General features: G+C 44.0%; 1 protein-coding gene across 2 annotated transcripts; it reads right to left on the bottom strand.

Annotated features, from left to right (window-relative positions):
- Positions 1-1,669: 1,669 nt before the first annotated feature.
- ELSPBP1 (epididymal sperm binding protein 1) lies at positions 1,670-24,766 on the bottom strand. Of its 2 annotated transcripts, XM_010377388.2 has the most exons (8): positions 24,588-24,667; positions 16,840-16,928; positions 9,931-10,068; positions 8,281-8,427; positions 5,977-6,135; positions 3,388-3,552; positions 3,269-3,273; positions 1,676-1,862 (listed from the first exon to the last, which is right to left on the bottom strand). In XM_010377388.2, exons 2-6 carry the CDS (start codon positions 16,907-16,909, stop codon positions 3,395-3,397), a joined length of 672 nt encoding a protein of 223 aa, XP_010375690.1. In that variant the 5' UTR covers positions 16,910-16,928; positions 24,588-24,667; the 3' UTR covers positions 1,676-1,862; positions 3,269-3,273; positions 3,388-3,394. The 2 variants fall into 2 exon arrangements, with proteins under 2 accessions (XP_010375688.1, XP_010375690.1); XM_010377386.2 differs by lacking the exon at positions 3,269-3,273 and having other exon boundaries at positions 1,670-1,862; positions 16,840-16,926; positions 24,588-24,766.
- Between the last annotated feature and the right edge of the window lie 830 nt (positions 24,767-25,596).

Here is a 25,596-nt window from a genome sequence, read left to right as displayed (position 1 = left end):
GGTATGTCATCACGCCTGGAGAGAATAGGCATCACTCAAAGGTGAGCTGTCTCAGGTTGGGTTCCCCAGGGCTCCACCTCTGTCTGAGAGCAGAGACAGCAGGCAGGAGGCTTATCAGAGAGTTTCCTTGGGATTAATTAAGAAAGGAAGGAACTGGGATTGGACAGAGGGAGAGGTTGAACCACGGTGCAGGCTCTACAACCTCAGCTGAACCCACAGGAGCTCTGGATGTAGCTCTTTTGAGTTATCTCACTTGGATAAGAATAGCCAGGCCTTTAAACCCAGCATCGGTCAGTTATTGGCTGTGGCCTGCCCTGGGTAGGGCATCGTTTGGGTGATGGAGGCCACTTTGAAGCTGAGACCATCTCTGATCTGGGCTGACCACCAAAGGCTGACTGCAGACAGCACTCGCCGGAGCTGGGCAGCAAGTCCTTTATTAAAGGGGGATCTGGGAAGCTCATGTCCATCTCCATCACAGGGGCAGTTCCACGGACAATGAGTAAAGGGAGGAGGAGACTTCAGGAAGACAAGGGGGAAGAGAATACCGGCACAAGGAAGACACAGAGGTAGGCGGAGGAGGAGGAGAGGAAGGAAGAGAAGGAGGAGGAGAAGAGGGAGGAGGAGAAGAAGGAAGAGGAGAAGAGGGAGGAGGAGAGGGAGGAAAAGAGGGAGGAGGAGAGGGAGAAGGAGAAAAAAGAAGAAGAGGGAGGAGGACAAGGGGGAGAAGAGGGAGGAGGAGAGGGAGAAGAGGGAGGAGGAGAGAGAAGGAGATGAAGGAAGAGAAGAACAGGGAGGAGGACAAGGAGAAGAAGAGGAAGGAGGAGAGGGAGGAGGAAAAGAGGGAGGAGGAGAGGGAGGAGAAGAAGGAGAAGAGAGAGGAGGAGAGGGAGGAGGAGAAGGAGAAGAGGGAGGAGGAGAGGGAGGTGGAGAAACGAGGAGAGGTAGGAGGAGAAGAAAAAGAAGAGGGAGGAGGAGAAGGAAGAGAGGGAGAGGAGAAGAGGGAGGAGAGTAGCGAGGAGGAGGAGGAGGAGAAAGGAGAATAAGAAGGAGGAGGAGATGGAGGAGAAGAGGGAGGAAGAGAAGAGGGAGGAGGAGGAGAAGAGGAAGGAGGAGAAGGAGGAGGAGAGGGAGTAGGAGGAGGAGGAGAGGGGGGAGGAGTATAAGAGAGACGAAGAGAGGGAGGAGGATAAGAAGGAGGAGAAGGAGAGGGAGGAGGAGAAGGAGGAGGAGGAGAAGATGGAGGAGGAGGAGAGGGAAGAGGAAGGGAAAAGGAAATGGAGAAGGAGAAGAGTGAAAAGGAAGAAGAAAGTACAAGAACAACAATGTGAGTTTCCATCTGGGCTGAGAGGGAATCAGATTCTGTGATCAGTTCTTGATATCTGCCACGGGCACAGGGGAGGTATGATTGAGGCAGTCTTGCGGTGAATCTTCTACCCTCTGCTTACTTCCTAATTAATTTATTAATAATTTAGTAGGTACCTACAAACACCCCACCCAAATCTGATTTCCCTCAGAAGACAGAGCAGGCTGTAACGACTCCTAGAGGTCTCTGGCCTGAGAGTCTGACCTCTCCACACCGTGAGACTGGACAGCCTGGCCACCAACCATTCCTTCCCCACACATTCACCATCGCTCTCATCTTAGGAAGCAGAGAAGGCAGATCTCAGGGTTAAATCAAGTCTCCTTTATTGGTGGTTATGCCACATTCTCTCTACCTTCTTCACAAAGGACCAGCTGATCAAACCAGGTAGTGCAGAGGGTATTTCTAAAGGTGGTTATTTAAGCTTGAAAAGGCAATGAGAAAGACGAATCTGTGCTCAGCCTCAATATGGCCGTCCTCCTCTGAAGATGGTTCTCCTCTCCTTGAAAATAGAAGCAAAGATTTGAATGTAATGAATAAGTAGGCATTGGCTCAAAGAGGAAGGTGAATTAAAAATGACTTTGTATTGGTTTTCCAGACTTAGTCGGAAGCTGGTGGAAGCAGCTGAGCTGAGAAGAATCAGACGTTCCCCCAACCTCTGCCGGGCTCGTAGGAGCAAGGTCAAGGAACAATCAGCCCCTCGACTTCACCTCTATGGTAAGGGAAAGGGGATCGGCAAAGAGCTAGTTCTGCTGTGATGGACAGAAGTCAGAGGCTGGACACTGTTCCTAGTCCTAGCCACAGACTGAAGTCCTCTGTGGGTGTTTTTTAATGTCTACCCTGTTAAGATGGTGCCCAGAGTTCCAAACCCCCTCCTTTCCCTCTCCTCTATTCCGGGAAGATGATTTTCATTACCAAGGCAAAATTCAGGAAGGGTCCACTAATTTAGTGTCATCCATAAGCCACGTGCATCGTAAGGACAGACATTGCTAGAACCACCAGGGTTTTCTACCCCAAAGGGAGGAGGGATGGTGTTCTGTCTACACATCTGATGAAAGGGCTTCTCTTTATTTTAGATTCCAGAAGTCACAGAGTAGTGAGGTCCGTTGATCCATGTGGGAGATTTAAAGGGCATTTCTCTAGGCTGGAGAACACTGATGCTGGCCTTGGTGGAGAGCCAGAAGGAAAAGACGAGAAGAAAAGGAGGGATAGGCCAGGCGCGGTGACCCACGCCTGTAATCCCAGCATTTTGGGTGGCCGAGTGGATCGCCTGAGGTCTGGAGTTCGAGACCAGCCTAGCCAACATGGTGAAACTCCATCTCTACTTAAAAAAACAAACAAACAAACAAACAAAAAAAAAAAAAAAAAACAGGCGTGGTGGTGCACCCCTGTAATCTCAGCTACTCGGGAGGCTGAAGTGGGAGAATTGCTTGAACCCAAGAGGTGGAGGCTGCAGTGAGCCTCCTGAGTAGCTGGGACTATAGGTGTGTGCTGTCACACCCAACCAATTTTTTTTGTTTTCTTTTGTACAGATAGGATCTTGCTACATTGCCCAGGGTGGTTTCAAGCTCCTGGCCTCAACTGATCCTCCTGCCTTGGCCTCCCAAAGCATTAGGATTACAGGTGTGAGTCACCATGGCTTGTCAGTTATCTCCTTTTCTGGATTGTTTTTTTCATACCACACTCCATTTTGAGAAGTTCCACTTTCCTAATTGTCCACAGCCAAAGCCTCGCAGACTTGAAACTTGGAATGATACCTTTCTGGGTCTGAAAAAATGCCAGCCTCCCCTCTGCTCTCCTGCTTGTGGGAGAAATCCTAATTTCTTTCATCCTTCTAATCTGGGGAGTTGTTCCAGTCTTCCCCAACTCCACCTTATCTTTGGCAACAGAGCGCGAATTGCTGGGAACCTCAGCTAATCAGACATGCTGGAAAAAGCAGATATCGCCTTCATATCAGCGACGCACCAGGTGTGCACCTGTCTCACCTCTGCATCTGTGAAACGACTACTGTTGGTCCCTGCTCTCACCTCAGCATCAGCAGTACACCCAGGTGTGGTCCTGGTCATAGTTGTAAGAAGTTGCACACCACACAAGGTTCTCCTTGGATCCTTTGTTAGTGCAGTTAAAATAATTCTTGTTTTTATAGTTGAATGGAAAGTGGCAAGGAAAGCCAGGGACCAATGCAGAAATTCCTAGGAAGCAGAAGGGGATAAGACGAAGGTTACTCCCCAGGCTTCACACTGTCGTAGAGGCGTGGGCTTCAGACCCACCCTAGATTTCAAACTGGGACTGAGTGTGATGGGGTCGTGCCTTTAATCCCAGCATGTGGGGAGACTGAGCCTGGGGGATCACGTGAAGCCAGGAGTTCAAGACAAGCCTGGGCAACATAGCGAAACCCCATCTCTACAAAAAGTTTCTTAAAAAATAAGTTGGGCATGGAGGTGTGTGCCTGTAGTCCCGGCTACTCAGGAGGTTGAGGTGGGAGGATTGCTCAACCCTGGGAGGTTGAGGCTGCAATGAGCCACAACTGCACCACTGCACTACAGCCTGGGTGACAGATGGAGACCATGTCTTTAATATATAAAAAGTGGCTGGCTGTGGTGGCTCATGCCTGTAATTCCAACACTCTGGGAGGCCAAGGTGGGCAGATGACTTGAGGTCAGGCATTTGAGAACAGCCTGGCCAACATGGTAAAACCCCATCTCTACTAAAAGAAAAGAAATACAAAAAAATAGCTGGGTGTGGTGGCGGGCGCCTGTAATCCCAGCTACTCAGGAGGCTGAGGCAGAAGAATCGCTTGAACCCGGGAGGCAGAGGTTGCAGTGAGCCGAGATCGCGCCACTACACTCCAGCCTGGGTGACAGAGTGAGACTCCGTCTCAAAAATAAAATAAAATAAAACAAAATTTAAAAAGTAAAAATAAAATTTAAAAAAACCCTAAAAACTAAAATCTGGCTAAACCTTGCACAGGAAAGTGTTGCCTGGGCACTGCTCAGAATGCTGACCCAAACCTAAGCAAAAGAAGAATTTGTGTTCACAGTTACAAGAGCTGAAATGAGCCAAAAGAACACGCCCTTGCTGCCCTCGGGTGAGAACATGTGTGTTGGGAAACTCAAACTCAAACTTGGTGTGTCCACAGATGGCTGCAGAAGCATCATGAGTGTCGATTTCATGAGTGACAAAGTTTAGCCAGTAGGCACATTTGCACCTGCGGAATCCGTGAAAGATGAGGATATAAATGGCATCCTCATGAAAGATGACCCCATAAATAATACGAACTGGAAGCCTCTATCCACAGCAGCTTGAGGCAACAGAGGGTAAATGGGTCTCAATTTTTGCTGTCACATCTTCTCCCATGACCAGCTGAGAAATAATTTATTTTATTTAGGAAATTCCCGAGTTGTTGGAACAACACACATCCCCACCCACAGCTATTCGCCTGACCCCTTGCCTGGAGTGGAGCAGACCTATAACTCCTTATAGTTCCTCTTTGCCCAAGAACTTCCCTTTCCTTTCCACTGGGTCTTGGGTATTTTCTTCGCTCAGAAGCTATCAGAGTGTAGGACTTGAGAAAGGCTGGAAGATAGGGCAGGGCACTGGAATAGGGAAGAAGCGCAGAGTGGAAGCACAGAGGGCCCTGGAGGAAGGAGGGAGAAGGAGAACGTTGGTCACCAGGAGGACCTGGTGGATAGAGGATTTGTCTCAAAGGACCAATTCCAGTGTGCTCATCTCTCACGATTCCACAGGTGCAAATGCGTCTATGTGCTAAACTTTATCACTCACGAAATCGACACTCGTGACACTTGTGCGGCCACTTGTGGACACACACAGAGAGAGGAAGTTTGAGTCTAAGTCTCCCGACACACATGTTCTCAGCCGAGGGGAACAAGGGGATGCTCTTCCAGCTCATTTTCGCTCTCCTGCTGTGAACAGGTACACTTCGGCAGTCTAGTACGTTTTCCAAATGTGTGAGCCTTTTGTCGGGCGATTTCACTGTTTGTTTGCTTATTTATTTATTTTAGAGGCAAGGTCTCACTCTGTCACCCAGGCTGGAGTGCAGAGGTATGATCATAGCTCACTGCAGCCTCAACCTCCCAGGCTCAAGTGATCCTCCCGCCTCAGCCTCCTAAGTACCTGGGACTACAGGCACATGCTACCACACTTGGCTATTTATTTATTTTTGTTTTGTTTTGTTTTGTTTTGTTTGTAGAGACAGCATCTCACTATGTGACCAGGCTGGTCTTGAACTACTGGCCTCAAGTGATCCTGCCATCTCAGCCTCCCAATGTTCTGGGATTACAACGTGAGCCACCATGCCTGGCTCACGCTAGGGTTTTTAAAAGCCTTAGCATGTGTTTACTCTGTATTTGCATCACAGTTAGGTGTTTAACATTTTGAGCATTTCATTTTGGCACCTTTCTCTTGGATTTTAAAGCCTGTGGCATATCACACCATTGACATTATTCACGAGGCCAGAACTCTGTCTGCCTGATTCATCACCAGATCCTCCGTGCCCAACTCAGTGCCTGGTTCACAGTGGGGTTTCAGTAGGTGTTTGTTGAGCAGACGAATAAAAGAATCCACCCACATCCACCCAACCCCCATCCCCAGATTACTGGTGTCGGCACAGAAACTCCACTTTCCATCCTTATCCATGTTCTCTGTGGTCGGGCACCAGAGCTTGTTGCTTTCATCCTCCAGGCAATCGGAGACCACATTATTTCTGTAGATGGAGGGAAAGATGCAGGGCTTGCTGAGAGAATTTCCCCCATACTCTGAAAATGATTATAGAAAGGTTACGGGTCAAGAAGAGGAGATGAAAAGACCTTCCATTTATGACACAAAAACTGTGCCACGCTTTATCCCATGAAAGGCAACATAGCATTGGATTCTCCAAGCAACTTCTGGATGACGTTATTATCTGGATGTTATGGATAAGTGAGAGCCAAAATTATCAACTCGCACACAGCTTACTGTCTCCATTAACGTGACTTCACGGTTCTGCGGTCACCATCACCTTGACACTATTAGGCTAGGAAATTCTGGTCCAGGAAGATAAGAGTTGCAAATAGTCTTATTAGTCATTCCAGAAGCCTCCAGAAAAGCTATTTACATAAATATCAGACCGCTCAACTTTTTCAGTAGACTGTGTCAAAACACTGTTTACTCTTCCAGACTCTTTGAAACCCCGTCTTTGGTCATTTCACCTTGCTGTGACCACCAACCCTAACTATTACATCATGATCCTTACACAATCCAAATCACATCCCCCACTGAGACACCCACCTTAGACAAGACCCCAAGACCCCATCAATATGCTGAGTTTTCCCTTCCCACTTCGAGACGTTATTTTTTATTTTTTTAGATGGAGTTTCGCTCTGTCACCCAGGCTGGAGGGCAGTGGTACCGTCTCGGCTCACCGCAACCTCCGCTTCCTGGGTCCAAGAGATTCTCCTGCCTGGAGATTACAGGCCTGTGCCACCATGCTTCGCTAATTTTTGTACTTTTATTAGAGAAGGGGTTTCGCCATGTTGGCCAAGCAGGTCTTGAACTCCTGACCTCAGGTGATTCACCTGCCTCGGCCTCCCACAGTGCTGGGATTACAGGCGTGAGCCACCACACCCGGCCTGCTATAGTGAGAGTTAAGGTTAATGTTGGTTTATAGTAAAGAACACAAATGGTGGATGATTAGGACTAGAATAAAATTAAGGTTTAGAGAGAATTAAGATTTGTTGAGTGCTAAGGGAAGAACAGAATTAAGATTTTTATGCAAGAATAAGCATGCCTAGGAATAAGTGCCTTCATGGATTTTTGTCTCTATGGAAGCAACAGTGCTTAAGGAGAGGGCATGGGCTTTGGAACCACATGGACTAGAACTCAAGTTCTAATTCTAATATAGCCTAGGACTGTGACCCTGGGAAGTTCTCAATTATACTGGGACCGTTTATTGAATGGGTGGTGGAGAATAGCAGCTCATAGAGCTGCTATAGAAAGATTCAGGATATTGTATACAAATCTGTTGGATCAGTGTAGTACATAGAGGGCATTGAATGAATTTTGGTCACTATTCACCTGGGATTATGTGTAGACTTAATAGGATGCTAGGCTGCATTGAAATGCAGGTTGGGGCCCTGCACGGTGGCTCATGACTGTAATCCTAGCATTTTGGGAGGCCGAGGCGGGTGGGCCACCTGAGGCCAGGAGTTCGAGACCAGCCTGACCAACATGATGAAACCCTGTCCCTAGTAAAAATACAAAAATTAGCTGGGTGTGGTGGCGGGCAACTGTAGTCTCAGCTACTCAGGAGACTGAGGCAGGAGAATCATTTGAACTCGGGAGGTGGAGGTTGCAGTGACCTGAGATCACGCCAGTGCACTCCAGCCTGAGTGACAGAGCAAGACCCTGAAAAAAAAAGAAGAAGAAGGAAGGAAGGAAGAGAGAGAGAGAGAGAAAGAAAAGAAAGAAAGAAAGAAAGAAAGAAAGAAAGAAAGAAAGAAAGAAAGAAAGAAAGAAAGAAAGAAAGAAAGAAAGAAAGAAAGAAAGAAAGAAAGAAAGAAAGAAAAGAAAGAAGAAAAAGAAAGAAAGAAGGAAAAGAAAGAAAGGGCAGGCTAGATCTGTCAATGGGTGAATCTCACTATTGTCAGTTCTAGAAACAGAAATACTAGAAGCCAATATCAGGACTTCAGCTCATTCCTTCAGTTCTCAGGACACCTGTCTTTTCATGCTGAATTGGGGACTGGGCAAATGGCCTCGGGATACCCCTGTCTGCAGTTGTCATAGTAAACTCTCTGAGCAGACACTTAGCTCCTGTAAGTACTTCCCCCTTGGTGCTCTGGTCTCTACCTTGCCCGGCCTCCCCTCAAGATGATCCTTGCTGTCCACTCTCCCTTCCACCACACATCCCTGCTACAGGGGCTCACCATTCGTTTCACAGAATTTCCACTGCTGTTTCTCATCGAAGACGGAGGTGACCGAACACCACAGACTGCCTAAGAAGCTGCCCTGGGAGATGCAGCTGTTATAGGCCTTTCCTCGATAGATGAAAGGGAAGATACAGCGTGGGTAATCTGTTAGGAACAGAGTTTGTGAGTGCCTTGACTTCCTCTAGTCATTCACAGGACAGAGTCATTTAATCATCAATCAACCATCACAGGACAGGACAGACATAAGGTTCAGAAGATACTTTATGCATTATTTCTTCAAGCATTTGCCTATGCCATATTCATCTGATTCTTGAACAACACGAGTTTGAACTTGGGTCCACTTATCCGTGAGTTCCTTCCTTCCTTCCTTCCTTCCTTCCTTCCTTCCTTCCTTCCTTCCTTCCTTCCTTTCTTTCTTCCTTTCTTCCTTTCTTTCTCTTTTTCTTTCTTTCTCTCTCTTTCTTTCTCTCTCTCTCTTTCTTTCTCTTTCTCTCTCTCTTTCTTTCTTTCTCTTTTTCTTTCTTTCTCTCTCTTTCTTTCTGTCTCTCTTTCTTTCTCTCTCTCTTTCTCTCTCTCTCTTTCTTTCTTTCTGTGTCTCTCTCTCTCTTTCTTTCTTTCTTTCTTTCTTTCTTTCTTTGAGAAAGAGTCTCGCTCTGTTGCCCAGGCTAGAGTGCAATGGCGAGATCTTGGCTCACTGCAACCTCTGCCTCTCAGGTTCAAGCAGTTCTCCTGCCTCAGCCTCCCCAGTAGCTGGGATTACAGGTGCCTGCCACCCACACGCAGCTATTTTTTTCTAATTTTTAATAGAGATGGAGTGTCGCCATGTTGGCCAGGCTGCTCTTGAATTCCTGACCTCGGGTGATCCACCCACCTTGGCCTCCCAAATTGCTGGGATTACAGGCGTAAGACACTGCACCCAGTGGGCGTGGGTGTTTTTCAAAAAAAGTTCTGTTGAATGTATCTGCCTCTCCTGCCTCCCCTTCCACCTCCTCCATCATTTCTGCCTCTGTCATCCCAAGATGGTGAGACCAACCCTTCCTCTTCCTCCTCCTACTCAGTGTGAAGATGATACTAATGACCTTTATGCTGATCCATTCCCACTTAATGGATAGGAAATGTATTTCTTGCTTTTAACAATTTTCTTAATAGCATTTTATTTTCTCTAGTTTATTATGAGAATACGGTATATAATACATAAGACATACAACATCTGTGTTAATTGACAGTTTATGTTACTGGTAAGCTGTCTCGTCAACAGTAGGCTACTAGTAGTTAAGTTTTGCTGGGATTATAGGCATGAGCCACCTCGTCCAACTTCAAATCCCTTTTCTTACATTTTGTTTCTTTTTTCCTTATTTACTTCGAACATTAAGAAAGACATAAAGATGGGATGGTTCTATTGGGTCAACTAGTCTTACAGTATCACAAGACCCTCATCCGGAGAGCACCATTTTTAACACTACTGTTATTAACATTATTACCCATTATTAGCATTCAGTGTCTGGCATCCCAGAGCTTTTTTTATACATGCATATGTATTATAACTTGTCTGCAAAAGTGCAATCATGTCATAGACAGTCACACATTCTCTTTTGTGATCCACCCTAGTCAAAGGCCACTGGCCAGGGACAACATGATACCACTCACCTTCACTCTGGCAGTACTTCCATTGGCCATTGTACACCGCTCTGGTGGCACACCAAGGGGATAAGCTATGAATTTTGGTGCAAGTGAAGTAAACAGATCCCTTGTAGGTGAAAGGAAAGACGCATTCCTCGTGCATCCCTGAAGGGCAGAAGGAGAAAACGGGAGTGGGGAAGAATCACAATGAATTAGCAAAGGATGAGTCTTGGTTTGGCTCTTGCTTTCACCTGAATGTCTGTGTCCTCCTGCCAAATTCATACATTAAAATCCTGACCCCCACGGTCATGGTACGAGGGGGTATTTGGAAGGTGATTAGGTCGTACGGGCAGAGCCTTCATGATTGGGATAAGAACCCTTACAAGAGACCCCAGAGAGATAGCTAACCCCTTCTACGATGTGAGGATACAGCAAGAAGGCACCATCTGTGAACCAGGAAGCAGGCCCTCATCAGCAACTGAAACTGCTGGTGCCTTGCCCTTGGACTTCTCAGCCTCCAGAACTGGGAGATAGAAATTTATATTGGTTATAAGCTACTCAGCCAATGGTACTTTTTAAATTTTGTTTTATTTACTTTTTTTATTTTATTTTTTATTTTTTGAGATGAAGTCTCACTCTGTCACCCAGGCTGGAGTGCAGTGGTCTGGTCTCAGCTCACTGCAACCTCCACCTCCTGAGTTCAAGCGATTCTCCCACCTCAGCCTCTAGAGTAACTGGGATTACAGGTGCCCGCCACCACACCTGACTGATTTTTGTATTTTTAGTAGAGATGAGGTTTCGCCATGTTGGCCAGGCTGGTCTCGAATAGTACTTGTGGCACCCAGATGTGGCAAATATTGAGGGGACAACTTTTGATGTCTTTATTCTTCTCGATGAGTACAGGAACTTTGTTTTTTGTGCAGGGTATCCACAGAACCTAGAATAGTTACTTGCTCAAGAAACAACAGAAAGAATAAAATACGTTTGGAAAACACCACGTGAAACAAAGTTAAACAGATTTCTTTAATGAAGGACTCATCAGAAACGTTAATATGAAAATGAGAATTGATGTATACAACATATTGAGTTGTCCTTCTTTTTTTTTCACAATTCAATAGCAGTAGAGACTAACCTCAGGTGATCCTCCCGCCTTGGCCTCCCACAGTGCTGGGATTACAGGCGTGAGCCACCATGCCTGGCCTGTGGTATTTTGTTTTGGCAACCCAAATGGACTGAGACAGTTCTCATGGGGGCCTGAAGGCTACACACCTAGGCTTAGCATCCAACTTCCTAATGACATGTCAGGGAGTATCTGGTTCATGATGGAACCAGGAGCACTGGGGAAGAGTTCCATACACAACCCAGACAACCAAGGTATGTTGTTCCCTGAGACCACTGTTGCTCAGAGTATAAAATCGGAGGCCAAAAACGTTACACAAAATAATGTTTGGTGGATCACAAGACCACATTAGGTTATGTAGGGACACACATTAAATAATTTTGAAATATAGACTGGAAAAAAAAAATCATTTTCCAGTGGTCCTTTTAGTCCTTCTGCTTATGCAAAAGAGAAAGCTTCAATTTAATACTAGTATTTCTCTACCGCATCTCTAATATTTAATAATCTCTCATTTTAACAAGAACAAAAGAGAGAGAGAGAGAGGGCAGCACTCAGGCTTAAAGCTTTATTCGGACAATAGTCTAGCAGAATTTAATAATGAGATTTTGTTTTCATAGTACAGTATTTATTTTTGGTCATATTTCCTATTTATGGAAAGTGGTAGTGCTTCTTTATATGATAATACTGATGTTAACCAAACTCTTAAAATGAATTTTTTTTAAGTGAAGATAAGTGAGCAAATTTAAAGAAAAATGTTGAGTAAATAATAGTACTGGTGGCACCCAGATGTGGCAAATATTGAGGGGACAACTTTTGATGTCCTTATTCTTCTCGATGAGTACAGGAACTTTGTTTTTTGTGCAGGGTATCCACAGAACCTAGAATAGTTACTTGCTCAAGAAACAACAGAAAGAATAAAATGTTTGGAAAACGCCACGTGAAACAAAGTTAAACAGGTTTCTTTAATGAAGGACTCATCAGAAACGTTAATATGAAAATGAGAATTGAGGTATACAGTATATTGAGTTGTCCTTTTTTTTTTTTTCTCACAATTCAATAGCACTAGAGACTAATGGTCCCTGAAATATATCAAGAAATGCTGTTCTTGGCCAGGCACGATGACCCATGCCTGTAATCCCAGCACTTTGGGAGGCAGAGGTGGGCGGATCACTTCTAGCCAGGAGTTCAAGACCAGCTTGGGCAACAAAGTGAAACCCCATCTCTACAAAAAACAAGCAGTATTAGCCAGGCATGGTAGTGTGCCCTGTAATCCCAGCTACTTGGGAGGCTGAGGGAGAAAGACCCTTTGTGCCTGAGAGGTTGAAGCCACAGTGAGCCATGATTGCATCTCTGCACTCCAGCCTGGGTGACAGAGTGAGATCCTGACTGAAAACAAAACAAAACAAAAAACCGAAACAAAAATGTTGTTCTGCAGAATTTTGATGTGTAAATTTTTTAAAAGACAGAAATGTTATTCTATCCCAGATTCCTCACACGTGAAAACCCACGTACAATAAGGACTAATGAAAGTTGATCCCTTTTTTTGAGCAGAACTGGGATGAGAGCTCAACTTGCTCATCTGCTAGTTCAGAGTCACAGCTTCCCTCCTTGCTCTAATTTCGTTTATTTGCCTCTTTCCTTCCCTCCCTCAAAGATATAATGATAGAATACTATGAGTGAGATACTCCAGTGGGTGATTTGTGTGTGTGTGCAATGGATTATGGGTGGAAATTATGCTCACCATTTCCTGGCTTTAAAAAGTCCCAAACAATCCTCCATGCTATTTTCTTCCTCTGCCAACCAGCTGAATATAGAGCAGCAGTTCTTAATAGAGAAGGAGGAGCAATTATGGCCTCCTGGAAGCATTAGCCAAGGTTTAGAGACATTTTTGGTTGTTACAACTTATAGGGGAAAGGAGCCAGTGGCTGCTACTGACATCTGCCAGATAGAGGCTAGGGATATTGCTAAACATCCTACAGTGCACAGGACAGCTCCCCAGAACAAAGCTGTCCAGCCACAGACAGCAATAGTGCCAAGGCTGAGAAACTCTGAGGACTGAGCAGAGAATACTGAGGGCCTGGGGGACAGTGGAGCCACAAACTAGAGGATCTTGTTCTCTGGATTACAACAAAAAGTTTTCCCACTGAACATCCACATTGGACTGTAGGATGAGTTTAACATGAACCTCTGTTGAGTCAAGCCACTGACATTTGGGTGTTGCTACAATAGTTAGTCCTCTCCTAATAGACGGACAAGACATGGTGTCTGTCTTCAAGGTCTGTAACATGGTAACCACAGCCCTTGTTGTGGATCAGATTCTTGTTCTGTGTAACCTGACATAGGTCATTATGGGGACAAGGGATGGATTAGGAGAATGTGGAGAAGACAGACTTCCATCTCTGAACTGCACCAACGGGGTGATGCAATTAGGAGTACTTAAATATCATTGCATTTTTCACCTCTGTTTCTCAGAACTGTTTGGTATTTATTTTTGTGAAACGTAAACCAGTTTAAATCAGGAAAGTGCTTACAAGAGTACCAGGAGCATGGCTACTGCTTAACAAATATTAGTTATGATCATCATTTTCATCATCATCATTACCATCACCATCATCATCATCCGTCTCCACACTATTGTCATTGCCATCATCATAATGATCATCATCATTGTCATGATCATCATCATTGTCACCATCACTAATCTCATTATTGTCATTGTCATCATGATGAACATTATCATCATCATTGTCATCATAATCAACCTCATTATTGTCATTATCATGTGATGATGATCATCATCATTGTCATCATCGTCATTGTCATCATCATTATCAGTGTCATTATCATCATTATTGTCATTGTCATCACCATTGTCATCATTGTTATTATAATCATCATTATTCTCCTCCTCATCACATCATTGTCATCATTATCATCATCATCATTGTCATCATAATCAACCTCATTATTGTCATTATCATGTGATGATGATCATCATTGTCATCATCATGTCAGTGCCATTATCAACGTCATTATTGTCATTGTCATCATCATTGCCATCATTATATAATCATTATTCTCCTCCTCATCACATCATTGCCATCATAATAATGATCATCATCGTCATTGTCATGATCATCATCAGTCATTGTCACCATCATTAATCTCATTATTGTCTCATGATCATTATTGATGATCATCGTTATCATCATCATCATTGTCATCATAATCAACCTCATTATTGTCATTATCATGTGATGATGATCATCGTCATTGTCATCATCATCATTGTCATCATCAATCAGTGTCATTATCATCAACCTCATTATTATCATTGTCATCATCATCATTATTATAATCATTATTCTCCTCCTCATCACATCATTGTCATCATCATTATCATCATCGTCATCATCGTCATTGTCACCATCATCATCATTGTCACAATTATCGTTGTCATCATTATCGTCATCGTTGTCATCATCATTGTCATATCGTCATCATCATCATCCTCATCATTATCATTGTCATCATCACCATCATTATTGTCATTATCAGTGCTTTGCCTCAATCACAAACACCACTGAGTATATAGGATACTGTGTTGAGGGGGAGGGCAGATGCCCCTGTAGGTGAAATTAAGGTTATCTTTGGGAGTTGTTAGTAAGAATCAGTGCATAATGAATACTATTAGCCATCTGCAAAGTAATCCAGCAGATGGCCTAATCTTCTTAACTGAGTTACAATCCTCCATAATCCAGACCCTGCTGACCTGCCTGTTCTCACTCCCTGATTAACATTCCCTTGACCTTATTCCATGTTCTTTTTCGTCTTTGGGATTTTGCTCCTGCCCTTCACCCTGCCACGAATGCCTTTCCCCTCTTCCCAGCTTTAGTCCCTGCTATTCATCCATGAAGATTTGGTTCAGTCTGGGTCAATACTCTTCCTCACACTTATAATACTCAGAATCAATCACTATAAATGCATGTAGTTGCCAATTTTTAAAAAATAATTCATTTACGTGTCTATAACTCCCAATTACTGTGAACTCTCTGAGTGGAGGGTCTAGGTTTTGTTTATTTCTGCACTTCTGATCCATAAGACAATGTCTGGAATGTAAAGACCACTCAGTAAGTGTATACTGAATCAATCTGTCTGTAAATACATGCAAAGTGAACTTGGAATACTGAGTTTCACCACAAGTATGCGGGTGTGGTCTCAGGGAGGCATGACAAAACTGAGATTGTAACTAGAAAAGTGGATACCCCATCAAGTACATTGCTCCTTGTCTGAATAAACTGTGAGTTCCTAACCTTTTAGGAATTTGTCAGTTCTTTGAGAACCCAGAACTTCTCTCTAGGAGAATATTCATTTGCCCTTATGGTTGAGATGGCTGTGTGTTCATCAAAATCAGTTTTACTTTCCTCCCAAATGCACTGCTACACTGCATCTCCCAGACTTGCTTGCAGCTAAGAGCCATATCAGTTCTAGCCAGTGAAAGTAGGAGAAAGTGATGAATGTCACTTCCTGTCCTGGCCAAAAGAAAACAAACAAAAAAAACCCTCTCCTCCGAGATCCTCCAGACTCTCTTGATCCTTGTCTATGAGCTAAAAGCAAAGAAACCTCAGCAGATTCTGAAACCCTAGGGGATGGTGGGGCCCCAGGACGGAAGAAGCTTTGATCCCTGAATGACCATGTGGAGCATTGTTTCCTGACCGGATGCACCCTTCTGGCACTTTGCAGAACCAAGAAAAAAAAAATGTTATTGTATTAAGCTGCTGATAGTTTGGAGTTTGCTTCTTACAATAGCTATTCTCACTACCTTGATAAATACACACATTTTTTAAAAAATGCAAATTCAAGTTTTCATGTACTCTAATCCTCACTCAGTGACCCCAGGTTAGGAATCTCTGGAATAAAGAATGTGGGATCAAGGTGCATCAATATGTAAATAGTTCCTGAGCCTTATCCAGAGGAACGACTTGTCAGGCAGAAAAGGATTCTAATTGTGATGAATGACTCACGAAGGCTTGAGTGAATGACCTGTAAGCAAGGTCTCCTCTTGTTCTGTTTCTGTGCTTACCTGCAGTGTTTTAGTGATTAGTTTAGATTCTGAGATACATCAATATATAATTAGGGTGTCCAGGTTGGGGTCTGAGGGTTCAGTTCATTGGGATCATATAACCTGCCTTTTAATCAACATTTTCCTCCCTCCATGTGCTCAGCATTATGAAAGATTCTGGTGCCCATTATTTTATTTAATCTTCAAAATAACCCCATGAGATAAATGCCATTATTTTTCCTTCAGTCTGGAAACTGACTTCAGAGAGGTTATGCTGCTTGACCAAATGTACAGACAAAAGAAGTGGCAGATCCAAGGTCCAAACCCCAGGTCTTCTGAGATTTTTTTTTTTTTTTGAGACAGAGTTTTACTCTTGTCACCCAGGCTGGAGTATAGTGGCGCAATCTCGGCTCATTGCAACCTCCACCTCCTGGGTTCAAGCGATTCTCCTGCCTCAGCCTCCTGAGTAGCTGGGATTACAGTCACCTACCACCATGCCTGGCTAATTTTTGTATTTTTAGTAGAGACAGGTTTTCATCATGTTGGCCAGGCTGCTCTGGAACTCCTGACCTCAAGTGATCTGCCACTTCAGTCTCTCAAAGTGCTGAGATTACAGCTGTGAGCCACTGCACCCAGCCTCTTCTGAGATTTTTGCTAAGCCATCTCCTCCCTACTTGGTTCCAGGAATCTTTGCTTTGCCGCATTCATTCTTGTCCAGTTTCTAAATCCTCCCCGTCATTTTGAGTGTCCTCACCTCCACTTGACTCATAGGAACAGAGAAGGAAGGTCGTCCATCCCAACAGGTAACTGGACCATCGGGTCATCTTGGCTGCCCTCTTCTCTCTGGAATGAAAGAAGACAAAAATTTTCATCCCACAGTTCCGCTTCCTCTTCCCACTAGCTCCTAGATTTGACATCATACATGCCATTTTTCTTTCTATCCACAGTAATTTAAAATATAGACCAGGCATAGTGGCTCACACCTATAATCTCAGCACTTCGGGAGACCAAGGCAGAGGATTGCTTAAAGCCAGAAGTTCAAGACCAGCCTGGGCAACACAGTGAGACCTCATCTCTACAAAATTTTCATTTAAATTAGCCAGGTATGGTGGTGTATGCCTGTGGTCCCAGCTGTTCAGGAGGCTAGATACTAATCCTGCCTACCACTCACCCTTGTTATGACGATTAATGACAATCATAAAAATATAACAGATTTGGGAGGTCAAGATGGGAGGATTGCTTGAGGCCAGGAGTTTGAGATCAGCCTGGACAACATAGTGAGACCTCATCTCTACAAAAATTTTAAAAAATTAGACTTGTATGGTGGTGCGTGCCTGTAGTCCCAGCTACTCAGGAGGCTGAGGTGGGAGGATCACTGGAGCCCAGGAGGTCGAGGCTGCCGTGCACTATGATCGCACCACTGCACTCCAGCATGGGCGACACAGCAAGGCTCTGTCTCAAAACACAAAGCAAAACAAAAAACAGATAAAACTCATTGAGTGCTGCACAACATTCTAAATTCACTATAATCCAGATAGGAAGTAGCCCAGCGTGGTAGGTACCATTACCGCCCCAGATACGCACAGATGGGGCACACAATAAGTTTAAGCATCTTGCTGAGGGTTACAGATTATGTAAGTCGGGGAGCTTGCAGGTGAACCCCAACAATCTGACTCGGTTCAGAGAAATTGAGCTCTTAACTAACGTACAATGCTGCCTCTAGGCTTAACATAGGACCAGACATGTGCTAAGAACTCATAAATATTATCCAAAATGGTATTGTTCATATAATATTATTTCACTTCTGAGAGCCGGAACTGTATTCTCAACTGGCTCCCAGACATGTCTACCTAGATGTCCTTCAAACATCTCAAATTCCAAGCTTTGGCTTTTAAGATGCAGCCCAAAATATGTTATCCTTCCCCCATGTTACTTCATTTAATTACACTATGTTCTTCCCAACCACCTGGGTTGTAGACCCCAGTGTAGATCTGCTGTCTCTGTCTCTTGCTGTGTTCTATCAGTCAGTTGGCTCCACTTTTCTGAAGCTCTCGAATCTATCCGCTTTTCCTGCCTCTTCTGTTACAGACTAAAGGAAGGTCTTTCTCATCTCTCTTCTCAACTATTCAACTGTTGTCCTGTCCCCTCACGGGTATGCAGCCTCCAGCCTCTCTCCTCTACAAGGCTGAGCTCTTTTTCTCTTTTTTTTTTTTTTTTTTGACACAGGGTCTTGCTCTGTCACCCAGGCTGCAGTGCAGTGGTGCCATCATGACTCACTACAGCCTCCATCTCCCAGCTCAAGTGATGCTCCCACCTCAGCCTCCCAAGTAGCTGGGACTACAGGCACGCATCACCACACCCAGTTAATTTTTAAACTATTATTATTGTTTGTAGAGATGAGGTCTCACTCTGTTGCCCAGGCTGGTCTCAGACTCCTGAGCCCAAGCCGTCCTCCTGCTCAGCCTCCCAAAGCACTGGGATGACAGGCATGAGCCACTGTGTCCAGCATGAGCTCTTTCCTGATGCCTGCTTTATGCATCCGCTCAGGAATGTGTATGTATTGAGCATTTACAAGATGTGGGGCCAGGGCTACACGGTGAGTACGCAGCAGTGGATAAAGCAGGCATAGTCCCTGCCTTCGTGAGGCTGAGAGTCTACCAAGAAGAGAGACATGAGGTGAAGAAACCAGAAACAAATACAACTATTGGCTGTGATCATCGCTGTGGACAAGTCTCAGGAATAACTAGGACAAGGTCACTTTTGATTGAGAGGTCAGGGGAGGGTCCTCTGAGAAATGACAGGTAAGCTGACACCTGGAGGAACAGATGGAGGAGGGAGACGTGAGAGGAGCTGGAGATATGCAGGTGGGGGATGCATCCAGGCCAGAGAAGCTGATGTGGAAAGGGCCCGAGATGAAAAAAGCTAGATGTGCTCAAGGAGCAAGTGGGACCCACATGGCTAGGGCCCAGGCTGGGCACAGTGGCTCATACCTATAATCCCAGTGTTTTGGGAAGCTGAGCAGGAGGATGGCTTAAGCTTAGGAGTTTGAGACCAGCCTGGGCCACACAGTGACACCTCGTTTCCACAAAAAGTGAGGAGGAGCAAGGTCACAGAGATGCATGGTGAGGTGGGTGGGACCGGACCCTGTAGAGCCTCCTCAGATTCTTTTTTTTTTTTTTTTTTTTTTTTTTTGAGACAGAGTCTCGCTCTGTCACCCAGTCTGGAGTACAGTGGCCCGATCTCAGCTCACTGCAAACTCCTCCTCCCTAGTTTATGCCATTTTCCTGCCCCAGCCTCCCAAGTAGCTGGGACTACAGGCACCCGCCACGTCGCCCGGCTAGTTTTTCGCATTTTTTATTAGAGACGGGGTTTCACCATGTTAGCCAGGATGGTCTCGATCTCCTGACCTCGTGATCCGCCCATCTCGGCCTCCCAAAGTGCTGGGATTACAGGCTTGAGCCACCGCGCCTGGCCTCTCCTTCAGATTCTAAATGCAACCTGAAGGCCAGGTGCAGTGGCTCATGCCTGTAATCCCAGCACCTTGGGAGGCCAAGGCGGCAGATCACCTGAGGTCAGGAGTTCAAGACCAGCCTGGTCAACATGGTAAAATCTCATCTCTACTAAAAATACAAAAATTCCCTCCGCATGGTGGTGCTTGCCTGTAATTCCAGCTACTCGGATGCTGAGCCATGAGAATCGCTTGAACCCAGGAGGCAGAGGTTGCTGTGAGCCAAGATCATACCACTGCACTCCAGCCTGGGTAACAGAGCAAGACTCTGTCTCAAAAAAATATATAGAACAGAATAGAATAGAAGCAACCAGAAGCCACGGAAGGGATTAAAGTGAGGAGGTGTGGACCAGGCACAGTGGCTCACGCCTGTAATCCAAGTATTTTTGGGAAGCCGAGATGGGCGGATCGCTTGAGGTCAGGAGTTTGAGACCAGCCTGGCCAACATGGCGAAACCCCATCTCTAATAAAAATACAAAAAACAAAAAACAAAATTAACTGGGTGTGGTGGCGGGTGCCTGTAGTCCCAGCTACTCGGCAGGCTGAGGCAGGAGAATCACTTGAACCCAGGAGGCAGAGGTTGCAGTGAGCCAAAATTGCACCATTGCACGCCAGCCTGGGCGACAGAGCAAGACTCTGTCTCAAAAAAAAAAAAAAAGTGAGGAGGGGTGGCATTTATTAATTCAAAATCCTCCATCACCTTTTGAATACAATCCATAGTCCATACCATGCCTTCCCTCAAAGCTATCTTCCTTCTCCGCCTTCTGTCTGCCTCTTAGTTGTTTCCTGCAGAAGCCACCTCAAGGTCTTGGCACTCGTTCTTCTCTTTGCCCGGGATGATCCCGCCATCCCCAGCTATTTACATGGCTTGCTTCCTTGTGCAATAAAGAGTTTTGTGCAAATTCGAAGAACTGGTAGCAACAGATGGTCTGGAACGTTAATGACTCTGCACAGACCAAGTTATGGATATTAATAGAAAATATTTTAGGGCTGTTCAAAATAATTATTCAACTGGAAAACAAGCCCTAATAGCCAGACACCCACGTCTGGAACATCCAGGTGAGGACCAAGTTATGCCTTGGGCACTGGCTGGTTCAGATGCTTGGAGAACCTTCTGTCCTGAGCCCTGGGGTTGTTGGGACCAGCATCCTGCCACTTGCCACTGTTTCTTGGCTGGTCGGATAAAGGATTGTTGTGGCTTTGGAGTCAAACCACAGGCAAATGTGGGGGTAGTTTTTCCAATCATCAAATGAGGGAGAATAAACTCCACCTTGGGATCTTATACATTCAGCAGATGCTGGAAAGCACTGTGTAAATGTCAAGCCAGATATTTTCATTACTACTTATGGAGAGAGCATACACGTTAGATTTTTATTTTATTTATTTATTTATTTTTTTTTTTTTTTTGAGATGAACTCTTGCTCTGCGTCCCAAGCTGGAGTGCAGTGGCACAATCTTAGCTCACTGCAACCTCCGCGTCCCTGGTTCAAGCAATTCTCCTGCCTCAGCCTCCCAAGTGCTGGGATTACAGGCATGAGCCACCGCGCTCAGGCCATCCCTGAGATTTTACTGGAAGCTGCTGACTACCAATTTGGGGATAAGTGCACAGGAATGAAAAGATGGTGACACTCGCAAACCTAAGTCACTTAGAGCCTTGTAGTTCTCAGCAAGACACTGCGTCTGTGTTCCCCATGCACATACATGCACAGAGCGTTTTCCTGAACGGGCCTGTGAGAAGCCACTGATATCAATCACCTCTGGAAGTGGGAACCAGGGGCAAATAGGAGACTTCTTTCCATTTAAGTTTGTATCACAGATGTGTGACTTACATCATTAAAAACAATTTAATTATGTACATACCAAGAAAATAAGAGTTGCAATATTCCCAACACAAAGAAATGATAAATGTTGGAAGTAATGGATCTCCTAAATACCCTGATTTGATCATTACACACTATACACATGTATCAAAATATCACATCAGTGGCTCACACCTGGAATCCCAGCACTTTGGGAGGCTGAGATGAGAGGATTACTTGAGACCAGGAGTTTGAGACCAGCCTGGACAACATAGTGAGACCCCATGTCTATTAAATAAATAAATAAGGAAAAACAAATCACATGTACCTCAATAGATATATACAATTATTGTGTATCAATACATTTTAAAAATAGTAATTATACATGTATATCTGTGCACATACATAATGTGTATATACATGCACACGCCTGTTTACATTATAGATGTGTATATATGTATACATAATATACACACATCATATGTGCACATATACAGGTATATGCATGCACATATGCTCACACGAAAACATGCAGAGTTAAAATGTGTTTTAAAAAAGATAGAACATCCTGGGTAAAGCAATAGGAGGCAGTTTAAAATCACAAAATGAAAAATCTACGACAATGAGATGGCTGTCTTAGGAATGGATTAATTTTATGGGGTAGTTATTGACTTACCAAATTTACTGAACATCTATAGAGCAAAGCATGGTGCCAGGGGCCTCCTGATGTTGGCATTCTAATTCCACTGGCATTCCAGTAATTAAAAACCTGTGTGGATATTTCACTGGTACCTAGCAGAGTGACATTTAATAAGGTACTTCACAGCTTACCCTTCTATAAAATGGGGATGCTAATAACCAGATCTGCTTCATAGAGTTGTTGGGAGGATTAAATTAGATGAAAGATACAAAATGCTTAAGACAATGTGTGCTATAGAGATAATTCACAATAAATGTTGGCCATTGATGATGATGATGATGATGATGATGATAACATTCATTCACCATGCTAGACCTGCAGTAATTAATTAAGCAAACATTTTGGGAATGTTCTAATTCTCTTCTTTTACTTTTGTTATTTATTGGCTTTCAAACTTTCCTGAAAATATTACCTTCTGAGAAATTTTTTCCCTGCTTAATGATACTCTGCATTGTTAATATTCCCTTATCCATCCGTCCATCCATCAACCATCCTTTTACCAACCCTTCTTTCATCATCCATCCATCCACCCATGTATCCTTCCACCATTCTTCCATCCATTCCTCCATCTATCCATCTTTTCATCTATCTTCTTCCATCATCCACTCATCCACCCATCAATTCATCTACCCATTCATCCTTCCACCAATTCTTCCATCGATGGATCAATTCTCCTATCCTTCTGTCCATCTTTCACCAGCCATCTATCCACTCATCTATCCATTCATGTATCCTTCTATTTATTCATTATTCATTCAATCCATCCTCTTATTATCCATCCATCAGTCATTCATCCAATAAGTATTTAAGAACCCCACCATCCATAAGAAACTGTGTCAAGTACCAAGAGGAACCACACATGATTTCTGCCCTCAAAAATCAGAGATAAATCCTTTCATCCATCCTTCGATTTATTCATCCACTCCTCATCCATCCTTCCATCCATCCATTCTTTCACCATTCATCCATTCTTCTATCCACCCATTCTTCCCTTCATTCTTTAATCTTCCATCAGTCCACCACCCATCCAATGAGTATTCAAGAATTCTGTCACCTATGAGGAAATGTGGTGGGTACCAAGAGGAACCAGATATGATAGCTGTCTTCAAACAGCTAGAGATAAGATGTTGGCACCAATATTTACCACTCAACATGGAAAATAACGGCAGCTACAACTGGTAGTATTAAGGCACTGATAGGGTGCCCAAGAGGTAGCTTAGCCCACAGCCTCTGCCCTCTGGTTCTCTTAAGCCAAAACAATTTCACAGTGGAGCAGTGAGAAGATAATAGCACCCGATCAACCAGGATTCAAATCCTACTCTCCTATGTTTCAACTGGGTAGGTCATTTCACCTCTCTGAACTCTGAGTCAATATTCCTATCTGTTTAATGGAAATAAAATCTCAACTATAGAAGCCATTGTGATAATTACAGGCACACATGGGGCTGTAAAGTCACTGGAGTATAGTGTAGCTTCAAAATGAGTCCTTTTGCTTCTCAGCAGCAAATGATCCCAGATCTGAAACAAAACTTCACTGTAAGCCTTCCCTCCACCTCTAAGCACACACACACACCTCTTCTATTACATATTAGGCTGCCTTTGGAGTGAGAAGCAACAGGATCTCAGTAAGCTCTTTTTGAATCTCAACTTTCTTTTTCCTAAAATAGGGAGAGTAAGCCTTACCTTGGAGAAATGGTGCAAAAATTGATAGAACCATGAAGATTTTAATCCACTACCAAGAATTTCATAAGTAATTCACCCAGTCTCTTAACAGGTAACTTGTTCCCTTTTTTCAGTTTCTTCCCTAAATTTGGGATTCAGGCAACCTTCTTTAGCATCACATCATTGACATAATCTGGTTTAACCCATTTCTTTAGTTTATTAACAGAGAAAGGATCTCACCCACAGGACCCCCTTCCCTACTTTCTCTGACTTTCCCCTTCCAGAACCAATATGGCAGCCACCAGCTACTTCTAGTTCTTGAGCATTTGAAATGGGAAAGTTCAAATTGTTCTATGTTGTAAGTGTAAAATACTTATTGATTCTGAAGACAAAGTATAGGGAAAAAATGTAAAGTATTTCATTAATTTGTATTCATTTGTATTAATTTTTTCAATTTATTCATCATACAATTTATACAATTTTCAATGTATATAATTTATGCAATTATTCATTAATTTGTATTCAATAATTAATTTGTATTCATTTGTATTCATTAATTTGTATTCATTTGTATTCATTAATTTGTATTCATTATGTGTTGAAATGATAATCGTTTACATATCCATGGATTCCACAAAACATATTATTTAAATAATTTGCACTTATTTTTTCTTACTTTTTTAAAGTGCTTCTGCTATAAAACTTAAACAATGATTTATGTGGCTCACATTATATTTCTAGTGCACCATGATGCTCTAGACCTTCCTTTCTTACTATGGGGGCCCCAAGACCCCACTTCTCACATCCTCCCAAGTTTCCAGGTCAAAATGTACCTTTGAGAGAGTTCTTCTGGGCCCTAGCTCTCTCCACGGTCTCTCTTTAAGGTTCTGCTCCTAAAAGCTCTGGATTGTCTGGGGATTGGTTGAACGTCTTTGGCTCCAGCCTGTCTGTAGGACACAATGGCAGCTTCTCAAAGGAGGGTTCTTCATCAGTGGTTACTGTCGAAGACAGTTTGGATGAGATCAGCTGTGGTTAATTTATGATGGCTCAAGATAAGCCCATGCATATCCACGAAGCCCATAAAATTCAGTCAAGTGTATATGGACAGGGCCTTGCGGGGGCTGGGGTCAGGGACAAGAATATTAATGAACAGAGGAGGGAATGTTCCCAGAAATTCGGCTATGAATTGCTGGAGAGGTTTCAGCTGAACAATGAAAGAGAACCCTAGAATTTTCTTTTCTTTTCTTTTCTTTTTTTTTCTTTTTCTTTTTGAGACAGAATCTTGCTCTGTTGCCCAGGCTGGAGTGCAATGGTGCGATCTTGGCTCACCACAACCTCCGCCTCCCAGGTTCAAGCCTTTCTCCTGCTTCAACCTCCCGAGTAGCTGGGATTACAGGCATGTGCCACCACGCCCAGCTAATTTTGCACTTTTAGTAGAGACTGGGTTTCTCCATGTTGGTCAGGCTGGTCTCAAACTCCCGTCTTCAGGTGATCTGCCCGCCTTGGCCTCCCAAAGTGCTGGGATTATAGGCGTGAGCCACTGTGCCCGATCAAGCTCTAGAATTTTCTAGTGAAAAGGCAAGCATGGGATAATTGAAACTAGCCTTCTGAAATACATCATTTTATTTTATTTTATTTTAATTTTTGAGACAGGGTCTCACTCTGTCATTCAGGCTGGAGTACAAAGCCGTGATCTTGGCTCACTGTCACCTCCGCCTCCTGGGTTCAAGTGATTCTCCTGCCTCAGCCACCTGAGTAGCTGGGATTACAGGCGCCCACCACCACGCCCAGCTAATGTTTGTATTTCTAATAGAGACAGGGTTTCACCATGTTGGCCAAGCT

This window comes from Rhinopithecus roxellana, chromosome 12, assembly GCF_007565055.1.
Source record: "Rhinopithecus roxellana isolate Shanxi Qingling chromosome 12, ASM756505v1, whole genome shotgun sequence".
NCBI lineage: Eukaryota > Metazoa > Chordata > Mammalia > Primates > Cercopithecidae > Rhinopithecus > Rhinopithecus roxellana.
The sequence above is the reverse complement of the archived record's forward strand: the minus strand, read 5'-3'. Positions and strand labels throughout refer to the sequence as shown.

Excerpts from the sequence above, each read along its gene's own strand:
- ELSPBP1 (XM_010377386.2), bottom strand. The coding sequence starts at position 16,909 with ATGACCCGATGGTCCAGTTACCTGTTGGGATGGACGACCTTCCTTCTC. Across the intron at positions 10,069-16,839 it reads TTCCTATGAGTCAAGTGGAG|GGATGCACGAGGAATGCGTC; the intron begins GTGAGGACACTC and ends TCTGCCCTTCAG. Across the intron at positions 6,136-8,280 it reads GAAATTCTGTGAAACGAATG|AGTATGGGGGAAATTCTCTC; the intron begins GTGAGCCCCTGT and ends AATCATTTTCAG.